This window comes from Prionailurus viverrinus, chromosome C1 (genome assembly GCF_022837055.1).
Source record: "Prionailurus viverrinus isolate Anna chromosome C1, UM_Priviv_1.0, whole genome shotgun sequence".
In the NCBI taxonomy this organism is placed as follows: domain Eukaryota; kingdom Metazoa; phylum Chordata; class Mammalia; order Carnivora; family Felidae; genus Prionailurus; species Prionailurus viverrinus.
The window spans coordinates 70,725,231-70,750,028 of NC_062568.1; the positions used below are offsets into that span (position 1 = coordinate 70,725,231).

At 40.1% G+C, this 24,798-nt stretch overlaps 1 protein-coding gene across 4 annotated transcripts in view; it reads right to left on the reverse strand.

Moving 5' to 3' along the window:
- The window catches only part of GPD2 (glycerol-3-phosphate dehydrogenase 2), a 175,762-nt gene that overhangs the window by 105,061 nt on the left and 45,903 nt on the right, over positions 1 to 24,798 (reverse strand). For 2 of the 4 annotated variants that reach the window (XM_047870770.1, XM_047870767.1), the window contains exon 2: positions 1,660 to 1,769. In XM_047870770.1, coding sequence (XP_047726726.1) covers positions 1,660 to 1,761 — 102 coding nt within the window. In that variant the 5' untranslated portion in view covers positions 1,762 to 1,769. Of the gene's footprint in view, positions 1 to 1,659; positions 1,770 to 3,929; positions 4,013 to 15,404; positions 15,898 to 24,798 lie in introns of those variants that run through there. The other 2 variants (XM_047870768.1, XM_047870769.1) reach the window with 2 other exon arrangements.

Genomic DNA, 24,798 nt, shown 5'->3' on the forward strand with positions numbered 1-24,798 from the left:
TGATCCATGAGTGACGATGTGCTTCCTAGCAAGTCAGTCAATAATACCTGCAAGGCATACACCTGGGGAAGCCTCACGGGCAATGTGCTCACAGGTAAGAATGAAAAAGACTAACACAACCTATTCAATTCTGTCTTTAGGAAGAAGCACTAAAAATGAGCCTTTGTGCCTGTGTCTGTTTTGTTTTGTTTTTTGTTTTTAACTATAAGCCAACAAGTTGATTCTTCTTTTTTTTTAATTTTTTTTTTTTTAACGTTTATTCATTTTTGAGACAGAGAGAGACAGAGCATGAACGGGGGAGGGTCAGAGAGAGAGGGAGACACAGAATCTGAAACAGGCTCCAGGCTCTGAGCTGTCAGCACAGAGCCCGACGCGGGGCTCGAACTCACGGACTGCGAGATCATGACCTGAGCGGAAGTCGGACGTCCAACCGACTGAGCCACCCAGGCATCCCAAGTTGATTCTTCTTAATATGTGTTTTTGGGGTGCCTGGGTGGCGCAGTCGGTTAAGCGTCCGACTTCAGCCAGGTCACGATCTCGCGGTCCGGGAGTTCGAGCCCCGTGTCAGGCTCTAGGCTGATGGCTCAGAGCCTGGAGCCTGTTTCCGATTCTGTGTCTCCCTCTCTCTCTGACCCTCCCCCGTTCATGCTCTGTCTCTGTCCCAAAAATAAATAAACGTTGAAAAAAAATTAAAAAAAAAAAATGTGTTTTTAAAGTAGTATTTCTCATTCAGGACCTGGACTCTAAGGACTGTGGCGGGCTCCATTGTCTTGGAACACAAAGAAAAAGACGAGGGCAAGACAATCCATGGCGTCAAGGCTCTCGCAAAAATGCAAAAAATGAGTAGTTAACAGTCTCGCTGCAAACAGCTTCCCAAATTCTTTTACCTTCATCTTTGAATCGAGAATGCACTACCAAGCTGGTATCATAAAATGCCCCGGTGACATGGGGAAGGGAGAACAGGAGACTAATACTAATTACTAGGGTGCCTACCAGCATTTCAAGCCTAAAAGGAACAAAACCAGTCATCAAAATTATTTCCTGGCATCAATTTGGCATAGTTGTAGTGCAAAGGGAAAAAAAAAAATTAAAAATAAAATGAAAATAAACTGAACCCTTCAAATTATTTGGAAACTTCACACCAATCTCATTTCATGGCTTTCTCCCATTAAAAATTTTATCTACCATCAAGTGATACTACCTAAGTAAGAAAACCTTTAAGGAGTAAAACCAAGATTCAAAGCTGGGCCCTTTGTATAGACTCTTTTCCATTTCCTGTCTCAGATGCCTGCCTGCCTTCTAATAAGACAAACTTTTGGCAGGAACACAGAAGGTATCCAGACATTTGGATGAATTGGACAAGGAAAGCCTAAAATGAACAAAGCCTGGGGCTTGGAAATGAGGCACTCTTTTAAAACCAAAGAGCCACAACAGTGGCTAAATAATATAATGCTTTCTGATAGAGAAATTCACTTTTTAAAAAATGAGATAACACCATAGTTCTCACGGACCATTAAGGTAGTGTTCCAAATTAGTGCCTTTCAGATCAAGTTGAGACCGCAATTTCTACACAAAACCATTAACATACACATGCCCCATACGTAGTTCTTTAACAGATTTAAGTTTCATATTGTAATCAATACATGCATAATTACTTACTTGTTTCCTTCTGTAATGAGCAAACTGAGAGAGGCCTAGAACACTTGCAAGAGCACCTCCTCCAACAAGAATAGTCCCTTTCACTGCCTTTTGAAATGCCATTTCTTAGCCTACAAAGAAAAACAAAAAGGAAAGAGAAAGAAGTGAATTAGGATTTTTATTAGATAACAATCCCCATAATAAAAAGAGACTTGCAATTCTGAAACTGTGCTAAACTAGAAAACAAAACAGAAAATAAGGAAGTTATAATGGGCCAAAAACAACGCTCAAAAAAAAGGAGACCAGGGAACTGACCACGTAAGAGTGGCCTTCCAACAGGAATTAAAGAGGAGAGCAAATTAAGAGACAACCGAGGATATTTACACAGCATAAAGTCAAGAGAGCCGTGACAAGAAATGGTATTGTGTATCTGTACTTGCAGATTTGTTCCACTGCTAATCCCCTCCACAGGGAAAACTGGGGGAGGTCTGACACTAGTCCAGAGTGAGCTTCACATTTACTTCAGGTTCTTTGGCATGGTTTTAACTCAAACTGCAGCACAACTCCCTTCCTGAGCTTTGTCCTCCTAAGGAAGCTCTCACTAGAGCCAAGAGCCAACACAGTCCTTGTCACTAAAAGAGTCTACACCTGACAGGGAAAAAGTCAACGGAGGGGCCCCTGGGTGGTTCAGTCAGTTGAGTGTCCTCCTCTTGATTTCGGCTCAGGTCATGATCCCAGGGTCTTAGGATTGAGCCCTGTGTAGGATTCCACACTGAGCACAGAGTCTGCTTAAGATTTTCTCTCTCTCTCTCCGCTCCCCCCACCCCCGGGCTTGTGCTCTCTCTCTCCTTCTAAAATAAAAATTAAAAAAAAAAATTTTTAAGTGAAAAGAAACCATGCCTGATCCTTTCACAAAATGGCAGAAGATCATTGCTAGTGATTGCCATAATTCCTTTCACTATGGGAACTTAACAAAAAAAGTTTTCTTCTAGCCAGGTTGCATGGCACCACAATTTCAAGGGGAGCCCCTTCATATGAAGCAGTCTTCATGCTTACTATATATTTCTGAATAAAGTCTTATATTGCATTAGCTCCTTGACTTTCTTCTCACCTTGAAATACATATATACATATGTACGTATATACATATACATACACACACACACACATACACACACACATATTGTGCCATGGGACTCATTAAATTTTTTAAAGTGTTTTTGAGGGCTTCAATATACTTTAACTTTGTCAGAAACAACACACACAAAAAGGGCATAAAAATGAAAATTCCACTAAAAGAACTCTTGCCAGCTTTTATTTTGCTAAACTAAAAAAAAAAAAAAAGGTAACACTGTGTGATCACATAAAAAGAAGGAGAAGAAGAAGAAGGAGAAGAAGAAGAAGGAGAAGAAGAGGAAGAAGGAGAAGAGGTAGTAATAGTTCTAACTTAGAGTTGATAGTGAGCAATTTGATCTAAGACTTTCATCCACCATAGTAGCTGGCAAACCCACACCTTACAGGAAGGCACCACCCTACTTTCCTGAATGGGTGGAGGTCAGACCTGTCTGGACAACATACCTTACACTCTACAGGTATCTTATGACTCAGGAAAGTATTTAATATAAAGTCAGTTTTAACCTAGGGATGGTAAAGAACATATAGATATCTCAACGTAAGTTATGTCACCGTTAAAATGTTTGGGTCCGTATAGGATGAATAGAATCTATTAGCATAACTACGTTAAATCAAAGAATTTCAGTGAAGTGGATAACTGCGATTCTATAGAAAATTTATTTTGGAATACTATAAATTACATACTAAAATGAAAGTTGGCATTTCTGAAAATTTTATTTTTCCTCTGATCTCACTCCTTCTGACAAAGTAATAAATCCTAAGACCCATCTTTTTTTTATTAAGATTGTCATCAGAGAAAATATTTCACAGGCATATGTTTCTCTACTGCTGGAGTTCTCTTTGTCAAACATGCCCTCTTTCCCAAGTTATGCCAAACAACTTGTACATGATGGCTAGGGGCCGCCATTGATCAGCCAACTCTAAGCAAAACCTTACATCCAAGGTTGCTCTGATAACTGAAAATCTCAACTAAGCCAATTTGGAAGGCACTCATTTGTTACAGCCCACCACGATTCCTAGTGCCTTTGTATGTTCACATGGGTGCCTATCACACGACAATGGAAACCCCAGCAGCCTAGAGAGAGACTAGGTAGGACTCAAGCTAACTGGGTTCCCCTGACAAGGAGGGACCAAGAATAGAGACCTAGTTCTATTTACCTAAACAATGCATGTGCCCTCCCCATAGAGACAGCAGCCTGGTGGTCCGTTGGATGTGAGTTTTGTAGCTGATTGACTTTAACTCAGTATCATTGCTTCTGAATGGATAATGTCATTGATGACCTCACAAAGGGTACCACACACCAACATAGCCAACAGAGGCATGTTATATAACACAGTCAAAGAAAATGTCTCAGTGGAGGTGTTCACTCAGCCAGTTCAGTTTGGAGTCTTACAAACTGTGTAGGTTTGTAAGATTTTACAATTCTGTGCGTCCCTGTATTCCCTGCTCACCTTAGTAGAGAGCTTCAATTTGACTTCTGAAACCAAAACAGACCAATGGAGATATTTTCATAAGTTTTCTCAATGAGCCACTAATACTCATGAAAACTGCATTAATATATTATTTTTCAGAGTTAGTGATCATATGGAATATAATCAATATTTTCTTTTTCCCAGTAATTTCATAAAATAACCAATGCTTAGGGGATCATTATTTCTACTGGGATCAAATCCCCCTCAGATCATCTAGCTAGTTGTGATTAATAAATCACACTTACATGTAATTAAAAAACAAAAGCACAAAATCAATTTCACCTGGCTCTCCTAAGATTATTCTCCTCCTCCTCCTCATCCTCATCAATGTTATAATGATAACAGTTGACATTTATTGAGTATCTCCTAGGTAATAGGCACGGTGCTTTTAATTTTACACACATCAGCTCATATCACCCTCACAACACCCTAATTTCATAAAAGAGGCAGTTGTGGCTCAGAAGGAGTAAGGGATTTGCCCAAGGTCACCAACCAGTAAGTGACAAAACCACAACTTAGTCTATACTCTTAACCACTGATTGGTTCTGCCCTGCCTTTTGCTCTCAGAAAAGCAACTTCTCCCCAAGGGCCACACCGTGTTTTACTGTTATTCCTAAAAGAAGACCCTCTTTCTCAAACACTCACCCCATGTATACAGTCCTTGGCGTTTGAGTTTCCCTAGGCAATGAAGAAGGCTTTGGCAAAATATCTATGGTAACCTTCTGTCACATAATATTAAGAACTTTGTTTTACTGTTGAACAAAAGAAATTTTAAACCAGATAAATATAAACCATATGCTGTGGACTACTTGTGCCCACTTGCATTCCATTATAAGGAGACAAGTTTTCACAGTGATTACAAAGGGGAAAGATTGTTTCCATCCAAGCAAAAGCCCCAACCAGAAAATCATCAAAGAAAGGGAACAAAAATATCGATAAATCTTCACCTTTCACGACCAAAAGTGTGAGAAACCAAAGGTAGAAAAATCATCCGGAAATAAAATTCACTCAGTTATTGCAGCCTGGTGTCTATACTTAATAGCCTATGAATTAAATTGCGTATACATTGACTCAGGACCAACTCTTGCATTTGTACAGACAAGTAAGTGCCAGTCCTCCAATTCTTGCAAGGAGAACAGCAACCCAACTCAAAAACCCCTGAACAGGGGTGCCTGGGTGGCTCAGTCCGTTGAGCGTCTGACTTGAGCTCAGGTCACTATCTTACAGTTTGTGGGTTTGAGCCCCGCATCAGGCTCTGTGCTGACAGCTCAGAGCCTGGAGCCTGCTTCGGATTCTGTGCCTCCCTCTGCCTCTGCTCCTTCCCTCCTGTGCTCTGTCCCTCTCTCTTTCAAAAATAAGTAAACATTAAAAAAATTAAAACAAAACAAAAACAAAAAACCCTAAACAAAAGGTAGTCAACTAAATAGATCAGTGAGTTAATGAACTGCCCTCAGGTGCTTACAGTCAATTTGGAGAATTAAATATCAAAGTCGGTCTTGTAACTCTGTATTTTACAACTAGTTGCGCTATATTGAGTGTTATTAATACTCTGATAGACCCTGAATAGCAATCTTAAGAAAGAACAAAACTGGAATCATCATAATTCCCGATTTCAAACTATATTTCAAAGCTATATTAATCAAGAGTATGGTACTGACACTATAAACAGACCTATAGATCAATAGGGAGCCCAGAAATAAACCCATGCACATATACATGGTCAATTAATTTTCAAAAGGAGCCAAGAATATACAATGGGGAAAGGATAGTCTCTTCAGTGTTGTGAAAACTGGACAGCCACATGCAAAAGAAAGAAGAAAGAAAGAAAGAAAGAAAGAAAGAAAGAAAGAAAGAAAGAAAGAAAGAAAGAAATTGGACCACTATCTACACCATACTCCAAAATAAACTCAAAATGGATTAAAGATCTAAATATAAGACCTCAATCCGTAATACTCCTAGAAGAAAACATAGAGGGTAAGCTCCTTGGCATTGGTCTTGGCAATGATTTTTTTGGATTTGACACCAAAAGCAAAGGCAACAAAAGCAGACATAAACAAGTGGGACTACATCAAACTAAAAAGCTTCTGCACAGCAAAAGAAACCATCAACAAAATGAAAAGGCATCCAGCAGAATGGGAGAACATACAAATTTGCAAATTATATATCTGATAAGGGTTGATATGCAAAATAGATGAAGAAGTCATGCAAGTTGACTGCAAAACAAACAATTCAACTGGAAAAACAAAAAACAAAACAGGCAAAGGGGCTGAATAGACATTTTTCTGAAGAAGACCTACCGATGGCCAACAGGTACACGGAAAGGTATTCAACATCACTCATCACCAGGGAAATGCAAATAAAAACCAGGATTAGATATCAACACACACACGCACACAGGTGAGGAGGCAGAGAGGGAGAGAGAGCACAAGTGTTGGCAGTGTGGACAAAAGGAACACTCATGCACCACTGATGAGAATGTAAATTGGTGCAGCCACTATAGAAAACAGTACAGATGTTCCTTAAAATATTAACCATAGAGGGAAAAAAAGTTAAACCTAAGACTACCGTATGATCCAGCCATTTCACTTCTCGGTATTTATCCGAAGAAAATGAAAACACTAACTTGACAGATGGTTCCAAACTCACAAGAGTAATCAGAGCTAAAGGTATGGCTTAGGGAACCTTATGCCTACCCCCGACAACAGGTCACTGCGACACAATAAAATGTGCTGACTTCTAGCCAAACAAAAACCGGGTTTGCCACTTCTCATAGTTTCCTGACCCATCCTTCTAGCTAACCCTGCAACTTATCTGGCACAAGTGAGTTCTTAGCTGTCCTTCAGGACTCTCATTATGGAAAGACTTCAACGATGACCATCCTGAGTCCTTGGGGGCTCGCCACTTCTGCCTCCTCCCATTCTGAAGCAAGGTTACTCTCCCGCTTGGATCACGCATTTGAATAATTTCACCACACACTTTGAGACTTAAAAACAAGAAAGAAGTACCCACTGAAAAAGGCTGAGGTGTAGGAGTGACTGGGTGGCTCAGTTGGTTAGGCATCTGACTTTGGCTCAGGTCATGATCTCACAGTCTGTGAGTTCAAGCCCCACATCGGGTTCTTTGCTGACAGCTCGGAGCCTGGAGCCTGCTTCAGATTCTGTCTCCCTCTCTCTCTGCCCCTCCCCTGCTTGTGTTCTGTCTCTCAAAAATGAATAAATGTTTAAAAAGAAAAGAAAAAGGCTGAGAGGGCAGCCTCTCAGCAACTACCCACAAAGTTATTCTGGAACAAGACCACACTTCTCGGCCCTTGAATTCTCCAAATAGAGTTCTCAAACTCTTTTTCCCTGTCACAGCTTCTTTCTGAATTTAGCTTAAATAAAAATCCATCCAAGGGCACCTGAGTGGCTCAGTCGGTTAAGCGTCTGACTCTTAACTCAAGTCATGATCTTGCTGTTCATGGGTTTGAGCCGTGCGTGGGGCTCTAAGCTGAAAGCCTGGAGCCTGGTTGGGATTCTGTCTCTCCCACTCTCTCTGTCCCTCCTCTGCATGTGCGTGCTCTCTCTCTCTCTCTCTCTCTCTCTTAAAATAAATAAATAAACTTAAAAAAAATCTAAATGGATTTATCACTCATCTGTGGAAGGAGCCCTGGGTCTCTTCACTTTTACAAAAATTCTCCTATTCTCTGGCCACTTGTGTAGAAATAACAATTTCCTTTTCTATCTCCATGCTCTCCCTTCTTTTAAATGGGTGGGGGTGGGGGCCGGATGCACAGAAAAGATCATTTTCAGAAGAGTAATTTCAACCACAAGCTGTGCAGTCCTGGGGACATGCACTCCCTTGCAAGATGTAAGGGCATTCTATGCCCCTCTGACCACCTATGGCAGGTGCTACTTCTCTAAGCCTAAGCATCTGGAGGTCCAAAGGTAGCAAAGGTAGCAAAGAAGCTTCTACTTGAATTGTGCAGTCATCTATCCTACACGTGCATGGAAAACCACTCCATCTATTCTGAGTCATGTCACTTTTTCAAACCCACAGAAGGCACAACCGCACAATTCAGAAGACCAGGCCTTAAGATCCACCTGCATACAAATTCAGTGACTTACAGGAGAAGGGTGTATACATCCTACAAAATACGGGTGTAGGACCGCATCCGAGGAAGTCTATCATCATCAAACTTGGGAGCAAGTCCACAGCAAAATAAGTGACCACAAAAGCACCTTCCCACCCAGCCATCCAGTTCTAACTATAAAAGCCAAGATTTCTTGGTGTTTTGAATTGGACACGTTTCAAACAAAGCAAAATCTTTATTATTCCGATCGATGATATATCAGATGTTTTATAGAATTCCCTTTAAGAAAGTATATCCCAGGGGCGCCTGGGTGGCTCAGTCGGTTAAGAATCCGACTTCAGCTCAGGTCATGATCTCACGGTCTGTGAGTTCGAGCCCCACGTCAGGCTCTGTGCTGACAGCTAGGAGCCTGGAGCCTGCTTCGGATTCTGTGTCTCCCTCTCTCTCTGACCTTCCCCCGTTCACGCTCTGTCTCTCCCTGTCTCAAAAATAAATAAACGGTAAAAAAAAAAAAAAAAAAAAGAAAGAAAGAAAGAAAGTATATCCCGGTTCAGGCACACCAAGTGTATGTTGATAAAGCGCTTAACAGACAAGTAACAATCAAAGCACACCACGCACTACCTTCTCTTTCCCCAAGGCGGGCTCGACAGTGCGGATAAAGATCAGCACTCGGCCTGCAAAGGCATCCTCCCCGGCCAAACGAGAGGCCTTTGGAGGCACATACTTTTTACATGGTGGCGTGGGAACCCCACAGAAACAGAGTCAGCCCTCAAGCATACTTTTTGAAAGCTGTCAGACACAAATGAACAAAATAATCAACATCACAGGCCCATCAGCCTGTTCTCTGGAAACAGAGAGGAGCCTTAGTCCGTAAGCTGAAAATGAATTGGTCCTTTTTTGGTTGCTTTCAAGGTTTTCAAAAAAGATTTTGGGCCAAGACTGGATAGGAAATGGACCCAAAGTTTATCCGCAGAAGACTATCCCAATGGAAATAAGTGAATATGTGTGCGTGTGTGTAAAATATTATGTTATATTTATACATATTTTAAAAGCCACAGACACAAGAGTAACAATGACCCCCTAGAGTTTTAAAAAATACATAACACTGAACAGAATATCAAAGGACAAACATAAAGGGTTTTCTGAAGTCACTAAGAACAGTATTCTCTTGATAAAACAAAATAAATGAAAGAACCAAGTAAAAGTCAGCATGAAAGTTAGAAATATAATGAATCTTCAGATTCTGGATGTGCAAAATTTTGGATTATAGCTGATGAGGAAGCTAAAGCAACACAATCACACATTGTTGCCAGAGCATCCAAACCCCAGCTTTGACACTAGAACGCCTTAGGGAATTTTTCAATTTCCAATCAGTTCCCCCAGGAAATCCCAAGCCAGAGGGGCTCAACCCAAAAGATGGAGGAAAATCTTAACAAAGGAAGACTATTTCAATGAAGACAAAAGAGAAAATCAGAAAGGGAAAAGAAACTGAAAGAAGGCAAACGCAATGTTTATATTGGTTCACCTCGCTTCCAGCCAGAAAGTACTTTGGAAACGCTTCCCACTAGTCTCCCTGGGACCCTCTGGGTCAGTTACGTCATCCTAGGAGCAAACACACAGCTCCAGATGACCGAGAAAGAGGTTAGCCCAGGACCATTCCGCAGGCTCACGGGAGGGCAGGAGCCTGGAGGCTTGACAAAGGAGGAGCTGGCACAGAAAAGGGTTCGGCTGGCTCCAGGGGTTCAGATCAGAGATTAAGAAATGTAAGCAAAAGGCACAAAGAAAAGAACAAAAAAAAAAAAAAGAGAGGGGGAGAGAGAGAGAAAACAAGGTCAGCAACCATTTAAAGTGAGCCAGTGAAGTCTCTGTTTACAAAAAAACTTGTCTCAAACATTCTTACATGAATCCTTCTGGTGTACAATTGCAATTTTTGTTTAACTTAATATGTAAAGCCATACCAATTAAAGCTATTTTACAAAGTTGTCTAAAGGGGAAAACATATAGAAAGGAAGGAGGAGCAACACAAGATTATAAACTGGCACTCTAGTCCTCATTTATTATGTAAGACTCAATTGTTTAAAAAAAAAATGTTTCCAAGGCAACTTCCATATTATGTATTTATGTTTTCTGCCGATTCAAAAATGCACACCAATAATATAGTCACACATTTGACCCCTTTCCCTTATTTCCATGAGGTTCACTATAGAATTATAAGAAATCAATAAAGCCCTTCTCACCCAGTAACAGACTTATATTCATTAAATGCAAATGATCTTCGTTTAATTCATAATGGAATGATTTGCTTTCCATAGAATTGCTTTTAAAAATCATAAAGAACGATAGTTAGCTCATGCAAGTGAACTTGTTTTGTCTTTTAAATTCATTTGAAAACTAAAATTAATCTATATTCTTTACCATCCTAGACATGCCAATGGATTTGTGTTTATAGTTGTAAAATCCTATCTTTAATTTTCTTTGTTCACCCTATATGTCATTTAAGGTAATCTTGAAAAACATAAATACCCTCCTAAGTGAAAATCTGGAGCATTAGTTCCCCCAAAATGCCCACCCCTTACAAAGACACAAGTCTGGTTTAGAAACTTAGTAGATAACGTGCCTAGTATGAAATTTAAAAACTTGCATTTACATATCAATAATATGAAATCCTCACTTAAAAAGAGTACAGTAGACACTTACAAACACTTTAATTCTGCCTTGAGGAAGAAAGAAAGTTACCAGTGAATCAAAGAACAAAAAAGTTCTTTCGGCAAACAGACCACAGTAGTCCTGTGCTTCCCTCAGTATTTCTGCTCCTTTACTAATGCTATTGTTGAGTTAGAAAAATGGTTCAAATTCCTTTGGCAGCATAAACCCTTTTTTAGATTTTATTTGCTCTTATAAAATCTACTTCAGTAATTAAGAAAAAAAAAACAACCCTTTGTTATGAAACAAATTGCATGCCAAACAATAGAGTTCAAAATATCTGTTTTTACATTAAAATATATCACGCCTCTCATTCAGATTTAATGTAACTATAACAAAGCCTTATAAAGTAATCACAATCATGGCTGTTGAATACACATACCAAAATGCTTCATAAAAAAGCATCTACCTCACCATATAAATAAATGTATATTAAAAGGACTTAGGTGCTATAAAATAGTACATGGCACTATTTCAAATGAAAAGTTTTTAAAAATATATACAGATGATAATGAACTTAAACTCTATAGTCAAAAGAAATACACCTTAAGAAAATTTCAGTGAAACAGAATGTTCAGAGAAAGAAGTGCTTCGGATAATTGTGTTTCTATTTGCCTGGATCTCAACCAGAGATCTCTTTTGCTGTTTCTCCAATATCTTATATTTTTTATTAAATACAGCATTATGAATTAGGATAAACTATACACTGAGTGTGGTTACTTTTCTTTGTAGATTCAAAAAATCTTAAAGACTCAAGATTAGAGAAAGACAGATATCACATGTTTTCATTCATATGTGGATCCTGAGAAACTTAACAGAAGACCATCGGGGAAGAAAAGGGGGAAAAATTGTTACAAACAGAGAGGGAGGGAGGCAAACCATAAGAGACTGTTGAATACAGAGAACAAACTGAGGGTTGATGGGAAGGTGGAGGAGAAGGGAAAAATGGGTGCTGGGCATTGGGGAGGGCCCTTGCTGGGATGAGCACTGAGTGTTGTATGGAAGCGATGGACCATGGGAATCTACCCCCAAACCAAGAGCACACTGTGAACACTGTATGTTAGCCAACTTGACAATAAATTATATTAAAAAAATAAATAAATAAAACTGTTCTCTCAACATTGCCAATTACCCCTCCCAAAAAGAAAAAAGAAAAAAACCCTCAAGATCCTAACTGTGAAAACTCTTTTTTAATAGCATAGATATGGAAAACTTTGAAAAGTTGACTTTTTTTTACTTCAAAGTGTTGATGCCAATTGATTTACTTAGCTTTTGTTCATTATTTTTATCACCCAATGGAAAGAAAATGTACCAATTCTTTCACAAGTTCCTGTTGCAATTGCATTATGCATGTCATGAGAAACACATTTTAAGAAGTAGTTGTTGAAGATAGCTTATGAAACCCTGAGCTCATAAAAAAAAAAAAAAACTATGACTGATCATTTTATGATAATTAGTTATAGCACAATAATTTCAGTTAATTTAATTTACTTACATTGTAAAAAAAAAACAGTTCTAAATTTGATTACAGCTCGATTACAGCTCTATTAACGCACAAGACATGGCAGGGAGTTATAATAGAGACCAAGAATGTTGGGGTAGGAAGTCAGTTATTCTGCTTCCTTAAGCTTGAGAAGATCCCCAGGAAATAAAGCCAACCACTTTTTACAGCCTATAGCCATTTTTTCCCTGCAGCCTGCTGAAATTTGCATTTAAAATTCACTCCCCAGTGTGTCTACTAATCCACTACATGTATAAATGTAACTATCAACAAATTACACACACACAAATCTTAGATGCAAAGGAAACTGAAGATATACTATAGTCAAAATAATTATATATTGTATTATTTAGCTTAGTGATCACATTCCCTAGAAACGTCTGACCATAAAAGAAATACAAATTGGACAACAGGAAAGACAGACTGCAGAGTTCATATTTCTAACGAAAATTTCTTTAAAATGTATGGAATACAAGTAATATGACATTTTGTAAATGCCCATTCCCTCGCCCCCCAAAAAGGAAAAGCAAAATAGTCAGTCTTCTTTCACCTATGCAAAAATAATAAGCAATCTGTATTTCCACATCAGTCTTCTTGGCTAAAACAGTCTTGGTCATAAGATTCTATTCTCCCTATTTGAATGAGGCATCCTCTTCAAGCCTCTCCTTTTTAGATTTTTTCTTTTCTTCTTTAAAAGGACTGGCACACACTCTTAAGTGGAAAGCATTCAAGTACTAGACTATAAACAAGAGTAGTCACTGTGCATGAAATACCGTGTACCAACATTACTCAGCTAATACCCTAGCATTTGACAGTCTAAAATTTAATAAAAGGCACCAGAGAAGATAAAGCGTTCTTCTCAGTATTCTCTCTAAAGTTGCTATTGCTAAGAAAGAAAGAAAGAAAGAAAGAAAGAAAGAAAGAAAGTGAGAATAGACAAACAAAAACACAAAAACAAACCTCTATACTCTTTTAATCCTAGAAACACCAGAAAAAAAAAAAAAAAAGAAAAAAAAAAGAAAATCACCAGGTATGTTCCAGAAGGTGAGATTGAGGAGACTTTCCTTGCTATTCTGTCTCTACCAGTAATTTGCTTTGTGATTTGAGGCAAGTCATTTGAATTTACTGATCCTCGCTCCACCTATAAATGAAGTCTTTTTGAAAATGTGCAGAGCTATTTTCACTTTAAATGTGTATTATTTTGTCTGTTCTTCATTCAATAGCTACAGGAGAAGAAAACACTGTCATGCATTAAAGGCGGTACTAGTTTAATCTCCTATGTATTTAGCTCTCTTGGAATGATTAAGGCTTGCATTCATTCTTCCATTCAGTAATTATTGACCGATCACCTAACGTGTTCCAGGCACTGAACATAGAACTGAGAACAAACATGAAAATCCTTGTCTTCTAAGAGCTTTGAGTAGAGTTCACAGTTTAAAAAAAAAATAAAATAGGGGCACCTGGGTGGCTCAGTCGGTTAAGCGTCCAACTTTGGCTCAGGTCATGATCTCACAGTCTGCGAGTTCAAGCCCCGCGTCAGGCTCTGTGCTGACAGCTAGGAGCCTGGAACCTGCTTCGGATTCTGTGTCTCCCTCTCTCTCTGACCCTCCCTGTTCATGCTCTGTCTCTCTCTGTCTCAAAAATAAACAAACATTAAACAAAATTTTTTTTAATAAATAAAATTTAAAAAGTCTAAACTATTTTGAATTAAAATATTTCAAAAATGCAAGTCACACTTTGTCTTCTTAAAAAATGTATTAACCATGAATTCAATTATTGATGACTTACAGCCATCCCTACGTACATTAGACTAAACTGTAAGGGCGATGCTCTGAGGAACAGTAAAAGGAACAACACCATTAACCTCTTTACTAAGCGTCCAAAGCCAGACTTGTTCCCATTTGAATTCTTCTGTTTATAAAGTTTTTCTGCTTCTTCCAAACTATCAGGCTGATGGTAATTTTCCCTACAGATCTTTGAGCTCTCTAGCTCACTTGTTTGTTTTGATTGTTTTTAAGTTTATTTATTTTGAGAGAGAGAGAGAGAGAGAGAGAGTAGGGGAGGGGCAGAGAGAGAGGGAGAGAGAAAGAGAACCCCAAGCAGGCCCTGAGCTGTCAGCACAGAGCCCAACGCGGGGCTCCATCTCGGGAACTGTGAGATCATGACCTGAGCCGGAATTAAGAGTCAAACGCTTAACTGACTGAACCACCCAGGAGCCCCTCTCCAGCTCACGTCTACCTTGTTATTTCACTGTGGTCAGAAAAATGAGAGCCGAATTAGTTAAAACTATGCTTAAAATACCAATAAGTATCTCTGAGAAAGGAAAAGGAGCAACTTCAGTAAGCATTTCAACATTTGGATTTTCAACATTCTGGCTCCATCTATCTATACAAGGGCCCTTCCCCCTCCTTCTTTCCTAAGTTCTAGGTCAGCGTTGTTCACCAGATAATTTCTGAAGTTTGCTGCGCACAGTATGGACTGACTCAAACTGCACTAGTCTGTTATAAAGCTTAAGAATTTCCAATCAGATATAAGCACATAGTCCAAGATCAGAAAAAGAAAATTCTTACTTCAGTTCTGCCTCATCTGAATTAAATCCACATTATCTTGAAAAAACAAAATGTGGCAAAGCTGTTGGCTTCTGCTCTGGAAACAATTAGAACATTTTTCTGTGCTCTCTTGGATTCACAGAAAAGTTTACAGATAAATGGGCCAAAAAAGAATCTATTTGCCACTCCTAAAAAAACTTAAAAATTCCTTGTTAGAAATTGGCTTATGAAAAGCACATTTATTGTTGGTGAGTAAAACATAAAAAAAAATTGTACACTCTAAGACACAAAAGCAAGCGTTCGGCAAATTTTCAGGAAAGCACCACGGAAGGACCTACCCAGGTAGGAAAGATGAAAAAAGGGGCATTCATTCCTCCAACATGCATTCAACCAGGATTGACTGAATGCCTGCTGTATCCTCTGAAGCGCTCTAGGGGCTGGTGGTTTCTCCATTCTCAGGGATTGGGAGAAACAAAAAATAAACATGTGAGTAAAATTGAGTATTTTGAAACTGACAAGAGCTGTAGAGAAAAGAAGATGGAATATCAGGTGAGAGAGTGACTGGGGTAGGAGGAATCTATTCTAGATAGAATGTTCACGGAGGTGATTTAGCAAAAATGTAATTGAGGGGGAGAGCCAACCACCCAGGGATCTGAGAGAAGGGCCTTCCGCACAGAGGGGACACGCATGCAAAGACACTTAGCATGTGCAAGCTTGACCTCTGCTGGAAACTGAAACTCCGCTGTGGCTGCAGCACAGTGAATGATGTGGGCGATGGGTTCCAAATGAGGTCAGCAGGCCATGTGTGCTGAGTCACATATGACTTTCCTCCTAGCAAGGTGTTTATTTTGACAAGACACAAATAGAAAAAATCAGTGGAGGGTCTTAATCAGTGCAATGATACAATGGAATTTACAGGGAGGGAGGAGGGAAGCCTAATTCTAGCGACACTGCAGAGGATGCCTTTTTAGGGCAATAAGAGCAAAACAGTCATTTCCTCTTAGGGACACCACTAGCCATGTTCATAATGAGTAGATAAAGTATGAAAAAAGGACAAAATCAGGAGAAAGGAAGGAAGAGTTAACAAATCACATGAGACAATAGTCAAAAATGTAAACCATAATCAAAAACAGTATTCTGCAATAGGAAAACAAATACTTCAGGGATAATACTGAATATAAATATCTACTGAATTTACACACTTGAAAGATGGCTCGATTCCACTCAGTCTAACAAGCTGGTAACAAAGAACAGAGAGGGTCAACTGAGAGAGCCTCTCAAATGCCAACCTCACACGTCTTTTTTTATATTTCTATTCCCCGTTGGGCTAGGGTATTTTTGCAGGTGACTCTTTCCCCCCACAACTCATTATATCTTGAACTGATTTTGGACCCATGTTGGAAAAGAACCCTGGGTCACAGCTCAACAAGCCAAGGCACCCGGAATATCTGCCACCAACCACAGGCAGGAAGCTAAAGAGCTCTGTGAAACTTACTGACCCACCGAGTATAGATTTAATAGACAAGAGAGACTGCATATGATTAATTACAGTTATTTATATTTATGGGTTTGAATCTTGAGGATGCCTGGCCTCTCCCCATTTTATTTCATAATATTCCCCCTGCTGGAGCCTGAAGAGCAAAAGTCAATTGCCTGAGTGTTGGCATCACACTGGAAACTAAAGGGCCATGCATTTCAATTCCAGCTCAAGAAACACTCTGGCTGAGCAGATGTAATTCACCAGACCCCAGCGGGCTAGGCTCACACTGTTGTCAGTCAAATCACATAGCTGATGGAAATCAGCAGAGCACATTAGCAATTTATATTCAACAGCCTCTTCTCACCCATAAATTTTGAGATAATGTTAAGTAAAACTTAAAGTTAATCCAAAAAATTCAGTCCACAGGTTGAGCCTGTGTCCTTACCATGAGGCAGTCAGAAGGCAAGTAACTCAAAATAGCATTTCTAATAGGACTGCTGTCAAAACTCCAGGTTCTGATATCAATGTAGCAACCTTCAGGCCTGACCTCACCCAGTGTACTTATGCCAACCTCTGGGTCAATAGCGTGGCAGCGGCCTGCAGCACGGTGGTGTTTTCCAGACTGTATTCTGGGGCAGCCAACCCCTATGACAATCTCACATAAACAAAGCCACCTGACTTCCCTGGACTTTGGTTTCCATATAAAAGACTGACATAGCTTGTACATTTCCTTTCTCATGACACTGGTAGATCCCATGACCCTGGCCTTTAGCTCTCCAGGGCCTCCTGCCATTTTCCCCATCTAGACTAGACAGTGGGTGTAGGCCATTTACCAAGCCAACTTAATGACTGCCATCAACATCTCCTTACCTGATTCCGACTTGAAAAAGCAACATGTTTATGATGGTAATAATTATAATAAAGTGAAGAAAGTTCTAGAAACAAGAGGACAGCCTAAATAAGTTAAATATTCTAGAATTTCTTTACTGCTTACAAATTAATTATTTCTAGATTAATTACACCCTTATGGAGATGAGGTTATGAGCAAGTAAAAATTAATTATGAAGAGGACAAAAGTAGATAAAACAGAACCTGTTTGTGTATGTATTTCTGTTTTAAAGTATACGTGCAAAAAAATAAATAAAGCCCAAGTGTGCGTGCACACACACAAAGGCTAGAAGGATATATCTGAAAATGTTTAAACTCTCATTCTTGAACGGGAGGGTTGTAATTCATTTTTATTTTCTTCCTTGTGTGCATCATTTTAAAATTTTCTAGGATGAGCGTGTATTTTTCTTGTATTAAGACAAAAAATTACGCAGGTATATGTGAGAGAAGAGAGAAGCAAAAAAAAAAAAAAAAAGAAAGAAAGACAACTTGAAAGAGCACCATGCTAACAGATAGCTGACATTTGACTAAATTCCATATCATCTGACCATTACTTGAGTGATTCCTGTTGTACAACTTTTCTCATCTTTAATGAATTAGAGTGAAAGACTCATGCACAGAAAGTAAAAGGATACGTTGCCTTTACAGTTTATTAGGAATCTTGAAGCAAGAACTGGAAAACGTCACAGAATTGTCTGCCTCACTCTGAAGAACAGACTCCATCCTAACCAGAATGGATTTGCCTTGAGCATCTGACACCGTAACTATTTAAGCCTGGGTGAAACCACACCTAAACTAGTCTTGAATTTTTAGTTTTTTTCATATTACATCTCTCGGGGATTTAAAGTTCAAGACAACATCAGAAATCTCAACAACTAATCAAACCAATGACCGCAGAGCTGATCCGACTTACTAGAACTCGGTGTGGCCCAGGGTTCAATTCCGTAAGTGTGGAATCTCTTCAGCCAACAACATACCTGAAGGATCTCTACTGTGCCAGGCCCTGAAGGAAGGCCACAGACACAGAGAGAGGCCAGACCACCCTAGGCAGCGCCAACCTTTCCCACCTCTCCCCATCCCATAACAATTCAGTAACCACATGCAGGAATACTGCTCTGTGCATGGCTGAGATCCTTCTAGTCCCTGGAATATTCAAATGCTACCACTGACCAGGCAGGAGAACATTCTCTGAATTCTCTGAAGGCAGTTGGTGTCGGGGCCATCAGAGACAGACAGCCCTAGTCTGAATTGAGCCACTTAAGAGCTGTGTGCCTGATTGTGAGCCTGAGCTTCTCATCCATAAAAATCTCATCTATTTAGACTGAGAATTTGAGATAATGTAAATAAGATGTAAAAACACATCTGTGGTCAACAGCTCTCACTTGCTAATATATAAGATTACTGAGCACCTATAGTTTCCCACATGAGCAAGGCCAAATTGCGGTGACAGAAAAGACTAGTTAGAGAAGAGGACAAAAACAGCCAATCTACATGGGGTCATAGCCCTGTGTAGCCTATGTGACACTTGGCTCTGATCAAGCAAGGGCACTTAAGACTCACCGACTAGGGAAATGAATCACACCACTGCCCTGAAAACACTGTAGGCAGGCCTCTTCGGGCATCTCTCTAGCATCCCTTCCCCAAATAAACGTTCTCTCGAACAGAACATATACTGTTATTTGTGGAGTATTCTATCAAAAATAAAACTCTAGATGGGCGCCTGGGGGACTCAGTCGGTTAAGTGTCCAACTTCGGCTCAGGTCATGATCTCACAGTCTGTGAGTTTGAGCCCCGCGTCGGGCTCTGTGCTGATAGCTCAGAGCCAGAGCCTACTTTGGATTCTGTGTCTCTCTCTCTCTCTCTCTCTCTCTCTCTCTCTCTCTTCTCTGCCCCTCCCCCATTCATGCTTTGTCTCTCTCTCTCAAAAAAAAAAAAAAAAAACAGAACTTTAAAATAAATAAATAAATAAAACCCTAGAAAGCCTAACATCTAACACAGATCTAACTCCAGGCCAACGGTGCCTATTACAGAGGCCACAGGGAGGCAGTGGCTCTTTCATTTTAGATCAGGCTCTAATCATGTGGAGTCCAGTGTTCTTACGGTTATCTCCAGAGTTCAGCTGATGCATTTAAAACATTCCCTGTAAAAGGCTTGATCAAAGGTTTGTGGCCTAAGTTAACCCAAGTCACTGGGACAACTCTGACCCACAAGAGTGCTTTTGTTTTGTTTTGGTCTTTTTTTTCTTTTTTTTTTGGTCCTCTATTTAGAATATTTCTTGGTATTTATTTTTAGTTCAGAGAGGGTGAGAAATTGCTCTCTGGCCCCATCACAAACCCTGAACACCACCTACCTTAGAGAAAATACTAATATAAAATAAAATGCCATCAAAACAGTCAGCTCTCTGAGTCGGTATTTTTTTCAAAGAACAAAGATATTTCTCAAGAATGTATCCCTTCCAGCATGATGCCCTGGATCTCAGGATGTAAACACATAGACCATGACTTTGGTTAACCTTGCAGCACAAATCTGGGACTAAGGGTCAGTCATCTCATCTTAAGTGCCCAAATGGGTCTTTTTTGATCATTCATTCAATGCATGCCAGCCATGCCCAATGATCTACTGTGTCCCCCAAACCACCTTTACCCATGCCCCCAGAATCCCCCCCTATTGCCCCCAGACTCCTCCACCCCCCATACACCTTTGCCCTTCCCATCCCCCAACCATTCCTGCCCACCTACACTAAAGAGTGACTCATTCCTACCACCTCATTTCATACTTCACACAGTGTCCTTCCCACTCTTCTCTCACTAGGCTGTTACTCTTCATGTCTGGTTTACATTCTCTTTATTCTTTGTTACGTATAGTTAATCAGCTAGTTCATGTAGGGTGAGGAAACCAAGGTTTGAAGAGACCTCAAAGGAACTGGGCATTTTAACCAAGGTTCCAAAAGGCTCTACACACCAGTCGTGCAGTTGTAAGTGGGCACTGAAAACTGCCCGACCAATCATACGTAACACAACCACAAAACCACATTTATTCGATGTTTGTATTCCTTTGAGTGTGTCGTTAAAAAAATCCATAACTGCAACTCAGCATAAAACAATGACAGTAGTGAACAGAATCATGGGACAACTCAAATAAATAACATTCACTGGGTAAAAGAAAAAGAACACAGGATTACATCTGCTTCCCATCCTAGCCAACTACATGGTCACCAATTCATCTTCTGCTCCAGCAGAAAATTTGCCTCCACTGATGAAGTAAAGAAAAAGAGGACAGACAAAATATGATGTAGATCTCACAACAGAAAGGCCACATGTAAACTCAAGTATGTATTGAATTTTCATTTATTCAACCAACATTCGTTGGGCACCTACTATATTAAACTGCGAGTAAATAAAGATGAATAATTTATAGTTTCCATCTTTAAGAACTCAGAGCTTAGAGAAGATTCTAAAACAAATACAAGTGATACAAATCAAGCTTGGACAAGGGGCTAACAGAGTAATTGCCCATGAGACTGAACATCATCAGGGCAGGTCTGTAGAGAAAGCAATAATAAGCTCAAATGTTGAAGGTTCGCCGGGTCCTAGGTGAACATGAGCAAAGACATGATGGTGTGAATGAATACTGTATTTTCAAGAATAAGGGCATGTGATACGCCGAGAGCACAGGATGGTATGCAGTCATAAGTGAGGAGGTGAGGAGACTGAATGGACAAGCAGGGGTACATCTCTAGAGATCTTATATGCCACTCAAAGGATTTTGGCTTTTGTCCAGTAGGCAACAGATTGCCAAGGAAGGCTTTTAAGCACATTTATTGGCTGTACACTATGTTATAAAGATTGTGCTTGTCAATTTATACAGGTTATATTAGTCCTTAACAACATTCCTAGTAGGAATAGACAGAATCACATTTGAATTTAAAAGACCATTCTCCCATTCCAAGTTCCCTGGAGCAGTGTTTAGAGATAAACTAAAAGGATGTCAGTCTGCGAGCAGGGAAATCAGGAGACTGGATGTAAATATCCTGACACAAAGTCCTAAGGGTCCAAATTAAACCAAAGACAGTGACAATGGAGCAGAGATCACCAAGACTAAATTCATTTTGGAGGAAAGACTGCTAAGATGATTACCCTCAGAAGCAGCACTCCTTAGCTTCTGCCACATAATGGAAAGCACTTCCCCCAGGGGTTAGACCTCCATCTTGGCTGAGATGACTGATGCTCCCAGCCATTTGTCAGCAGTCCTCAGGCCCCAAGGAGGCCTTTGTACTACAATTGGCTACCACAGTATCAGGAGATGCCCTTGAGCTACAGATACTCTGAGGAGGCTTTTCCTCACCCTTGCCACAGGGTCTGCACCCAGCTGCCCCCAAGATACTAGGGGACCAATCCCAGCATGCTCCACAATCCTCTACACTTTGGTCATTACCAGAAGTCCAGACTGCCCCATTTCTCACCTTGTCAGCAGCCCTCCCTCCTTTCCATACTGTCCTCTAGAACTCAAAATCTATCCTTAGCAAAGTCCATAATGTCTCCTTCTCTGAATGTTCTAAAAGCATGCAGAAAGCAAGATTTAACCTGAATTTTGAAGGCTGAAGCCTATTAACACCATTTTCCCAGCATCCCATAAAGAAGAGGTTGTTAATACTCTCACATTTAAGTCTGATGTTCAACCACTATGAACAGGGATGGCTGCACCCATGGCTAAAATACCAAAACATCTCTGAACTGGGTAATAACTGCCCCTCCCCTGGGACCTTGCAATGATTACACAATTTAAGTTAATGTCTGTCTTCACCAAAGCCCCCCATGGGGCTGCTCCAGACCAAAGGCTTGCAAATGTTAGACCCATTCCATTAAAGTTGTAAATACTTTGAGTAACACCTCTGATCCTATCACAAAAATCCCCCAGCCTGAAGATGGATTAAGTGTCTCTCCAAGTCACCTTCCAACTTCTCTATCCTCTTTCAAATCTTATCAGTTTTGAAGTTCATGTCCTGAGACTTTACCACTCATTATCCCTTGCTATCACTTACCTATCTACTGCAGTTTCCCTTTATTCCCTGACCTTAGTACCTGGCTGTTTCCTTTCCAAACATGCCTGTGCTCATTCTTGCTGTCCTCTACATCTACATGAAGCCCTAGTTTCTACATCGCTGCATCTCTGATGATCTTCTCTTTGACCCTGCCTCAGCCACCCACTCACACTGCCATAACCTCTGGTTTTGGCATCATGATTACCTGCAACAGCTCTGAGATGTCAGCTTCAAGAATCCCACACTGTGAACGCTACCTTCTCTTTCTCCAGCTCATCTACTCCTCTATTTCCACTCCAACATCTTCCTGGCATTATCTGGCTTTCCAGTCCATGGTCCCTTCAGTTTTTTCCACTATCAGTTACACCCTCACTTCCCTTTCAGTCCAGCTTTGGGTCAAGGTCCTTGACTGTAACCTCTCCCTTACAAGTACTTGTTCCTCTCTTTCTGATTCTTGCCTGGCAAATCCCCAAGTTGGTTAAACGCAACTATTTGCCTGTTCTACACCCCCATCTAACAGCTAAAGAAACTGCCTAGAGAAAAACACAACCACAACTAGCCTCAATTTAAATTCATGACTGGAAAAAAAAAATCGCAGCTGTAAATCTCTAATGGGCAATCCACATTGACCAGTAATCCTATTATATTTCCCCAGGATGTTTCAATATAGCTATTTCAATTCTCCTTTTTTTCCAAAATCCATCTTACCCCTCCCTTCTCCAACATCATCACACTCCCTTGGGAAAGTAGAAGTGATTAACAAAGAATTTCCCACTACCTAAACCATGACATATCAGCCTCTGTACCCATTCTTTCCGCATTCTTTTACTATAAATGAAATGACTCTGTTCCTAGTAAGGACCAACCTCTACATTTGTGCCTTGGATCTCCTCCCTTCCTGGTTCTTCAAGCATTGCACTCCAACAATTAACCATCACTTTCTCCTGCCTTCATCAGTTTTTCCTCTCTACTTCATCATTCCATCATTTCGTCTCTATTTCAACTCTCTGGTCCTAAGAAATCTTCCCCTAACCAATATCTCCTTCAAAGAACTTTTCCATTCCTCTGCTTCTCTTCGCAACAGAAATTTTTGGAAGAGTTGTCTGTAAGCACTCTGCTTCCACAACACAATTCAATGAGTTTCTGTCCCAGCCTCTCTACTTAAACTATATGTCAAATGGTCAAAATCACAAATGACCTAATTTGACTAAACGCGATCTCTCTGACATAGTAGAAACATTGCCTTATAAAAATAATTTAAACTCTTAACGCCAGGGACACCACACTCTCCTGGTTTCCCTCCTACCCCATTGGCAACTCCTTCTCTTCTAAATAACATAGGACTCCAATGGCTCCTCTCTCTAACTATACATTCCTAATAGGTAATTCCATCAAGTATCTGATACAAACTATATGCAAATAACTCCTAACTCTGTATCTTCGGCCAAAACCCTTCCATTTATCCAAACTCCATTTATCCAATTGTCTAACTTACACCTCCAAAGGAATGTCTAATAAGTGCCTCACACTAAACACAGCCAAAACAGAATACTTTGTATCTTCCATCAAGCTTTCTTCTCTCCCAAATCGTCCCTTCCCAGTTTATGGCCCAGGTGCACAAGTAAAAAATGTAAGCCTTTGTCCAGATTCTTGTCTCCTGTCTCTAGATAATTATCTATCAGCAAGTTCAGTCAACTAACTCTATCTCGAAAACAAATCCTAAATCCATTCACTTCTTTCCATCTTTAACACGATGCTTGTCCATTTGCAATACAATAATTTATAATATATATGTATTTGGTCATTCATATGACCTGTGAGCCACTCTAGCAAATTAATCACACCTAACAGGGAGGTCGTTAGAACCTCCACTCTTTAGCCAGTCGGTCAGAAGCACAGTTAACAGCGTGGGATTTACAAGTGGTACTGAAATGAGGCACGGAGGGCAGTCTTGTATGCCCAGCCCTTAACCCATGGAATCTGATGCTATCTCCAGGTAGATAGTGATAGAATTGCCTGGTATTGTGTTGGAAGAAACCTCTACACACAAACTGAAACTGGGTCCAGGAATGCTAAAAGACCATACAACTATAATTTCTCAGTTGGACAACCAAAATTCACTCCTACCTAGAGTCCTTCTTCCATCCTCTCCTCCCCCACCTACCACAATCCAGTCTACCTACCTTTAGCTGTCTGAACAGTCTTCAATAACATGCATTCTCAATGGGAGCAAAAACACCCACAAAGGGACAAAACTGGTCTTGGGAATGAAAATTTAAAAAAAAAAAAAATCTCACATTACAGTGATTTGTGGTCCTCCAAA